We start from the raw sequence: 8,487 nt of genomic DNA on the forward strand, positions 1-8,487 counted from the left end.
TGCGTGAAATTTATTGTGTGTAATGGATCAGTGTGAACAGGTATGATAATATTTTGTTGTAAATTCACACAAAGTGTATTGATCCTATGACTGAAAATATTGAAAACTATTCATTCATTAATGCAGAATTACAACGCTTACCACCCAATTTCTTTTTTTTAATGTCAATGTTAAGAATATTTTGTTAAGTTTTTGGCTTGAAATAAAGATTTACCAAAATAATAATAATAATAATAATAATAATAATAACCGCGAGTGTGTGACAATAAATAAAGACTTGAAAATATTGCACACAGTCCTTGTTTTGGTATCGTTTTCGCTTTGTGAGGAGGAAATGTTTGACATGTACAGGCATGTTCCAGTTTACTTCCGTTCTAGCTGACAAAGTTGCTGGAACAGGAAGTTTACTATCTTCACGTTACAGTTGTTTATAGATATCTCTGATGCCTGTGGCCCACGCAGGCGCAGTGGCGTAGAGATGAAATAAAAATATTTTCTTTCTGTTGCTACTGATAAAACCTCTATGATAGCCATCTCTATGAAATGTTTAAGTGATGATTTATTTGCCGTTGATTTCGTGTTTTTTTGTAAATTAAATATACTAAATATTAAACTAAATAAATCAATTAATAGGGACAAATCTTCTGTCTTCTATTATGATTTATTAATATCAACTTTTGCTTGTCGGTGTCAACATTTTGGTGCTAAATGAGCTTTATTTAAGGTCCGTTTTGCTGTGTTTTCAACATGAGAAACCTCAGTAAACCCAGGTGTTTTGTTATCGCGATAACTTGTTCGAGGCTATGTGAGACAGCGAGGCGGATATCCGGTCTCTTTTCGGTGGCGGACCATCGTTTGGTCGGTTTAGCAAAATGAAGGTACAATGTTCACATCAGATTATTTCTTTGTACATGGCGCTTTTCTCTGAAATATTCCATGATTACTGAAGTCCAGAGTCTGCACTATCGAATGCTCTGTGCTGTTGTGTTGTTTACGACCCTGCTGCTCACGATGTTAATTGATTTGATGATGAGAGCTAGCGAAGAGTTGAGTGTTGAAATATGGCTGCCCGCTCAGAGAAATGTGGACGTGGTTGAAACATTAGTTAGCCATTACAAGTAAATGCCCCCCGGTTTTTGTTGCTACCTTTATGGCGGCGATATCCTGTGATAATGTTAATTTGTTGACCACAGTAAATTATTCGGGTGTCAGCCTTAGCTAGCAAGCTTTGTATCCCCACCCGGCGGTGCTGGAAGCTAATGTGGCTAGCTCCCGTCAAGCCGCCGGTGTCCTCCTGATCCAAGCTAACGATGCTAACTGGTGACTTAAAATGTTTTATTGGTTTATTTTGTGTTCCCTTCAAGTTCTGCCCATGTTCTCTGGTTAAAAATCATGCCAGTAACTTGAGCATTACCCCAATAATATGTTGTGTAGCTTGTCTTGCTCTCAAAACGCAAGACTTGAATGAATTGACACCAGTAGCCACTTGCTTAATGAACGTCCGTAAATGAGAAGAGTTTTGTGAATGAACACAGCCACTCTCTTGCAGCTGAACATCTCATTCCCCGCTACTGGCTGCCAGAAGCTCATCGAGGTCGACGATGAGCGAAAGCTGCGCACTTTCTATGAGAAGCGGATGGCCACTGAGGTGGCAGCTGACCCTCTGGGAGATGAGTGGAAGGTGAGCACTTTTGAAAATCTTCTTTAGTCTACTAAGATACCATGTCTGAGAAGTTTTGGATGCATATTTAGGGCTGCATGATATGGATGTAATGTTATCTCTAAATATTTATGTTAAATATCTTAATAGTGATACTATATACAGTGACTATGGGCTCACTTAATTGAAATTGTAAGTGTAGCAACAGTGAAAATGAAGATTTCTTACATCATGGGCGCGTAAAATATAGTTACTCCATAATTAAATATTCTGCTGCAGCCTCTTAACATAGTGCTACAACAGTATTTCTGTGTAGCAAGAGTGAATATTGAGCACTTTTCAGAAATCTGCATAATGCCAACTGGAAGCTGTTACTTCACAAAATATTTTTTTTGATCACTGTTGTAGGCTAACCCCAACACAGGGGTAAGGAGCAATGTGCCATAGTGAGCAGAGAGGCTGCAGGTTTTCATTCCAACCAAAAACTCCACCAGCTGACTTCACTGATCAGTCCCTCCTCTCTGCTTGAAGGTGAGGTGATGAGTGAAATCACCTGGTGCAGTTTTTGGTTGGAATGAAAACCTGCAGCCTCTCAGCTCACTATGGCACATGGTTTCCTACTCCTGCCTAACACTGAGGGCCTGTTTACACATACACAGGTATTTTTAAGAACAGAGACATTTCCCTTTGTTTGTGCCCTTCTTTTACACGCAAACGGTGAATTAGCCTCTGAAAACGATTCTTTCTAAAAACTCCGGCCAGAGTGGAGATTTAGGAAAACTCCCGTTTCGCGTTTGCATGTAAACTGAGAAAAACAGAGTTTTAGGCAGCCGACGTCACATTATGCGCCATCTGATTGGCTTGCATGCCTTTCTCCTTCCTACACTGCCGCCCATAGCCTTGGTGTAGTTATGATGGCGCTCGACGGCGTATTCATGCGGGTTGATATAAACAAAAACTTTTTTGAAAACTATGCTGTGTGCACGATGTTATTTTGGAAAACAGAGGGAGGGAAATATTCGTTTCTCAAAATACCCGACTGTAAACGTAGCCTCAATTTGATATTCATATTGTTACCTTTTGAGCTATTAATATCTTGCATGTTCCTATCTAAATAACAATATGATAAAGATGTATTGCTCAATCATAATGCATATTCATTTGCATATGTGGAGCACATTACATCTTGATGTTTTGCACACCAGTAGACCCTTTCTGACTTGTCTGTAGTCACTAAGGGGGGACAGTGTGTTGCCAGAGTAATTGCAGAGCTGCTTTACCAGATGCAACCTGATCTTTACAGTGACTGGTTGAACTGCAATGCTCTCTCAACTCTTTTCCTGCCACAAACAGCTACTACTAATAAATAGGTGCTTAAGCTGTGATGCTTTTTTATGTCAGTTTAAAGACAGGAAATCATGAAAAACAATTAGAAATCCTTTACTTGGCATGCCATACTCTGAAAAAGGCCATGAGGCTCAGTGCCTTTGTGAACGCGACTACCAGAAGGCCCCCGTCTGTATCCAAAGAGTAAATTCAAAATGCAGTCTGTCAGGCAAGTTAGCACTCCCTGCAACTCAGCTTGTCTGTTCCCTTAATGGTAAAACCAGTAAAGTAAGACTACCTGTTTCTTCACTTCTAAAGGGCTATGTTGTGCGTATCAGCGGTGGTAACGACAAGCAGGGCTTCCCCATGAAACAAGGTGTGCTGACCCACGGCCGTGTGCGCCTGCTGCTCAGCAAGGGCCACTCCTGCTACCGCCCACGCAGGACTGGTGAGCGCAAGCGCAAGTCCGTCCGTGGATGCATCGTTGACGCCAACCTCAGCGTCCTCAACTTGGTCATCGTCAGGAAAGGTAAAGGGTCTGCTCCTTTCATCTAGTGCAGAACAAGATGGCTTTCACCAACATAGAACAGAAACTGATGTGATTTATTTTGGTGAGAAGGTCCTGTCGAATAGATGTGATGTGTAAAATGATCAAGCCAGTCAGAGTGACGTGTTTGAACAGAGGTAGGTGGGTGTACATATCCTGAGCAGTTAATAAAACATCAAGTATTTTTTTTCCTGAAATAAAAGTGCTTAGAGCGTTCTTAGGTCAGCTGAAAAACAGACTAATCACAATGGTGTGGACTGGGTTTTAATTTACTGTGGCTGATCACATGGGTTTACAGGATTCCAGGCACAGCTAGTCTGACCCACTTACGACACCTAAAACTTATATTTAGGAATATCTAAAAATATAGTCATTGGAAAAGTGTGGTTGTGGCACACCAGTAGACCCTTTTTGACTGGCCTGTAGTCATTAAGGGGGGACAGCGTGTTGCCAAAGTAACTGCAGAGCTGCTTTACCAGATGCAACCAGACCCTCGAACCGTAGCTGGTTGAAACTGTAAGGCTCTCTCAGCATCTATAGTAAAATGTACAGTGTCATCCGACAGACAATGGGCTCCAACAGTGACCATGTGACTTTTTCAAGTTGAGCTTTTTTCCCCCTCCATTATGTTTTGAAAATAATATATTGCTTTTGCCAAGTAGGCATTATTCATAACAATAAAAGCATTGAATCAGACACAATGAGTCAGCCGAGGAAGAGAGACAAAGACAACTGTATAGCCCTACGTCTAACAAACCTGGTCTGTATTGGGATTGGGATTTGCAGATGTGGCTTTTTGCACTTTTCTTGTTGACAAGTCTTGGGGCAGGCTGCAGAGCTATCATACCAGCATCAGTTGGTTTCATTCTTTAGTTTCCAGGAAGATGAATTGTATAGCACCACAGCAAGCAGGGCAAGTAGGAAAAAGAGAGAAGGTGTGGCCATTTTAAGTTTCTCCTCTTCGTCACTGATGCTATGAGCTTCAGGCAGCTGCTCTTGTGCAGAGAACTGAATGCGCTCTGACCCTCTGCTTTTTGAACAGTGAAGTCAATTTGACAAGTGTTGGCTGTCGGTCTCCTTGTTACAACGTAAACAATGTAGCGTGACAGTGAACTGGAATCATTTTGAATTTCATTGTAAACTGAGACTTGGCATTTCCACATTTCTTTGTATAGTCTATGCAGATGAGCAAATATAAAAACTGACTTCTCAAGTAACACATGATTATTTGATTCATCACATGTATTTACTTGTTTGATTCTCTCAGGTGAGAAGGACATCCCCGGGCTGACTGACAGCACTGTCCCTCGTCGCCTTGGACCCAAGAGGGCAAGCAAGATCCGCAAGCTCTTCAACCTGGCTAAGGAGGATGATGTTAGGCAGTATGTTGTGAGGAGACCCCTGACTAAGGAAGGTGAGTTTGGGCCTGTAGTTCATAGCTTCAGCTCCTCTAGCTCATAGGAGTTTGGTTAAGTATTCACAATATTCAGTCTTGTTCTTGACACCACTAGCTGCAGACCTTATCCATTTCAGGCTTTACATCCAGTGTTGCTTTACCTATGTCTAGTGCGCTCTGGTTAATTTTTGAGATCATTGTTATCCCATGTCATGACCCTCTCAAACTAAAGCATAACTAATTTATGAAGCCTTAAAATTAAGTTGAACTTAAGGATCATGTCAGTTCCAAGGTCATAGGCACACAGGCTCTTAATTTGAAATGCATATGATGATCAAAACTTGAGAAAAAAAAGGTATATCAGTACTTGTCTGTTTCACTTTCAGGTATAGTCAAGTAGTTGCTTGTGTTAATACACCTGGCAATGAGAGTTGGCACGTCAAAGCTGAATTTTGCTGCAGAAGCGTTTTCTGCAGCGTTCTGTTTGATAAATTAATCATGTCCACAGGATGGAGGATGCATCCTCTGTGTATCTGTGTACAAGCTTTGTTTGTTCACTTCCCTCAAGCCCTGCCCATGTTTTTAGAAACTTTTTTTATGACTAATGGCAAAGTCCTTGATGTTCATTCTGTATAATTGAAGTCCTGCGTGATTGAGAAATGACAATAGATTGATTCCCCTCAGCTGTTCTAGCTAATCTATCAGAAATGGTATGAGAGAGCATAAACCTGTAGATAGTAATCATTTTTACTAGTCCACTGCCCACCACAATTCATCAGACTCTTAAATCCAAACCTTAAATCCAAACAGTATCAATCAGTTAACAACCCAGGGAGGTTGTAGGTCCTTCTGATTAGAGTTGTGAGCTCTGCAGCTTCTGAGACTTGGTCCTGTTACTTAGTCTGTGCAGGCAATGTAGGCAGCAGAGCAAAGAGCTGCACAAGAGGCATGTTTGTCCCCTGCAGTCGCCATCTTTAAACTCTGCTTATGTCAGTGCTCCAGACAAGTGGCTCTGCTCCCCCTTGTGGGTGAAGGAGATATTGTCTTGCATGGTGCTTTAAGCAGCTGGTGGATGTGCATGTACTTACTAATTAGACCTCTTGTGGTGTGTGTGTGTGTGTGTTGTACCATTAAATATATAACAGAAGTCACGCCACCCCTCACCAAGTTGTGACACTGCTTGAGATGTGTTTGCTTTGGAGTGGGTTAATGTGTCCCTCCCCTTTCCCCCTGGTAGGCAAGAAGCCCAGGACTAAGGCTCCTAGGATCCAGAGACTGGTGACCCCTCGTGTGCTGCAGCACAAGCGCCGCCGCATTGCCCTCAAGAGACAGCGCACCAAGAAGAACAAGGAGGAAGCCTCTGACTACGCCAAGCTGTTGGCCAAGAGGATGAAGGTATAGAGTCTTTCTTTTTGCTGTGCATTACCCACTTACTGAGCATCCCAGAAAACTTATGCAAGTTTAGGACTTACTGGAACAAAAAGCACTCCTGATTTGAAAACCACATCCATAAGGCAGTAAAACTTGAACACTTGAAGCTTATGTCTTGTTTATTGGTGAAATAATATAGATTGCTTTGTATGTTTTTTAAAAATCTGACAGTGTAATATTACACTAGATTGGCAGTCTGTTTAAGGGTAAAAAATAGGGATGCACCAGTTTCGATACCAGTCCAAAACTGGACTCATTCACCCAATACCAGCATGACCTAATGACAGATGATATCATGAAGAGGTACCAAGACCAGCTCCTTCAATACAGATAACTTGATGAAGGATTTCCAAAAAAATAAACACCTTGGAGAACAGCAAGTTTTCCTAATGCAAACAGCAGCAACCAACTGCAGCAAACACTAGACAGGCGAGAAATAAAGTGTAGACAACCAACAATATGTAGCTCCAGACCACCTCTCTAGCTGGGCAGGGCTCCCTTGCTGGGCCGGCGAAAACAACCATTGCGACTTTAAAGTAGAAACCCTAACAGAGATGGGACACGTGGCTGTTTGATGCAGATGCAGCTGGCTACATGCCTTGGAGAAAGCACAATCTCTCGTGCTGACAAATCACTCCAGAACTGGGCAACTAACAACATGTGGCTCCCTTCTCTGGCACAAATTACGGGACTCTTGGTGAAAGTCACACATTTTGTTTTGGTTAATGTCAGAGCACTTTTTTTGGTCCATTAGTGGATTAGTGATAGTGTCATGTTATAGTTGATAATAGTTGAATAATTTGTCTGCTTAAACTCAGGGAAAGTCACGCTGGTGTTACACTTGCTAGTCTACATGTATGCAGGAGTCTGCACAACAAATTTCATCTCTGCTCAAGTCCACAAGGTTCACTATGCTACTCATGGCTACAAGCACAGAAAGTGCAATCTGTACTGCACATGTGTGCAACAAGTCTGCCAAGCAGATCCACAAGAAGTAGTTTAAACCCAACTACTACGTGTTTGCAGCTGTCTGAGTATGCATCCCCTCAGGACTGTAAATGACCATTCACAAGCTTGCTCTGAAAACAGGTTTTAGGTTGTAATATCAAAATTCATTGTCATACTCAAAGAGTTTGTTAAATCAGATGAGACAGTTCAGATGTTGAAAACAGTCTCTTCTGAATCAGCACATACTATAACTGAAAATTGCAGTGTCATGAAAGACTGTTAGTACTCTGTGTCAATGAGTACTCAGTACGTGTATGCAGTCTGAAAAAAATGGTATCGGTGCATCCCTAGAATAATGTATATCTAATTAACGTTTTACATGATGGACACAGCCTTATAGTTGTGGGCATGTGCTCGCTGTCTTCAAACTTGTAATTCAACATACAAAGCTCATATTGGCCTTTGATAGAAATTACAGTCTGTAAAAGTCTGTAATTGTGAAATTGCAAATACATAACACCATTTTACAGTATGGAGAAATGAGAACCTGATGGTTGTGATTTGGCTGCCAGCCAGTTTGTCATTGTTAACATTTGAGTTATAATATTTGACCATATATCTGTCTTTGTTCTTACAAACAGGAGGCCAAGGAGAAGCGCCAGGAACAGATTGCCAAGAGGCGCCGCCTTTCTTCTCTGAGGGCATCCACATCCAAATCGGAGTCCAGCCAAAAGTGAAATATAGAAATGAAATAAAGATGTTTTCCTGAAAATATTGCGTCTGTGTAATTTTATGTCTCAATAAGTTTTGAGCTTGACTACAGCTGACAAACAATTAACTGGCCCACAGCCCAAGTTGACATCCTTAAACGTCTTCATCCTTTGTTCAAACCATTTGAGAAGCTGGAATGAGAGTCTGGAAATTTTACTTAAAAAGGACTCCAAATGATTATCAAAATAGTTTGATTAATTTAATAGTCGGCAACTAACTGAGTGTTTGATCAGTTGTTGCAGCTCTACACAGCGTAATTACAGAACATAATACTCTTGGTAAGCTGTGGACCAAAATGCAACAATGCAAGTTGCTCATGTTAGTTTTATCATGGAGTATTTCCTTGAGTCTCTCAGAGCATCATTAAAGAAGGATAAAGCTGGGTTTGGCTGTGCATGTACACCCTGG

At 41.4% G+C, this 8,487-nt stretch overlaps 1 protein-coding gene across 1 annotated transcript; it reads left to right on the top strand.

The window, feature by feature from the left end:
* Window positions 1–758: 758 nt before the first annotated feature.
* rps6 (ribosomal protein S6) lies at window positions 759–8,082 on the top strand. The gene is made up of 6 exons (XM_030048154.1): window positions 759–878; window positions 1,550–1,681; window positions 3,305–3,515; window positions 4,801–4,947; window positions 6,167–6,324; window positions 7,950–8,082. The coding sequence occupies exons 1-6, from the start codon at window positions 873–875 to the stop codon at window positions 8,043–8,045; spliced, it is 750 nt and encodes a 249-aa protein (XP_029904014.1). The 5' UTR covers window positions 759–872; the 3' UTR covers window positions 8,046–8,082.
* Window positions 8,083–8,487: the final 405 nt, after the last annotated feature.

The sequence above is a fragment of the Myripristis murdjan genome, chromosome 1 (assembly GCF_902150065.1).
Source record: "Myripristis murdjan chromosome 1, fMyrMur1.1, whole genome shotgun sequence".
NCBI classification, from domain to species: Eukaryota; Metazoa; Chordata; class Actinopteri; order Holocentriformes; family Holocentridae; genus Myripristis; species Myripristis murdjan.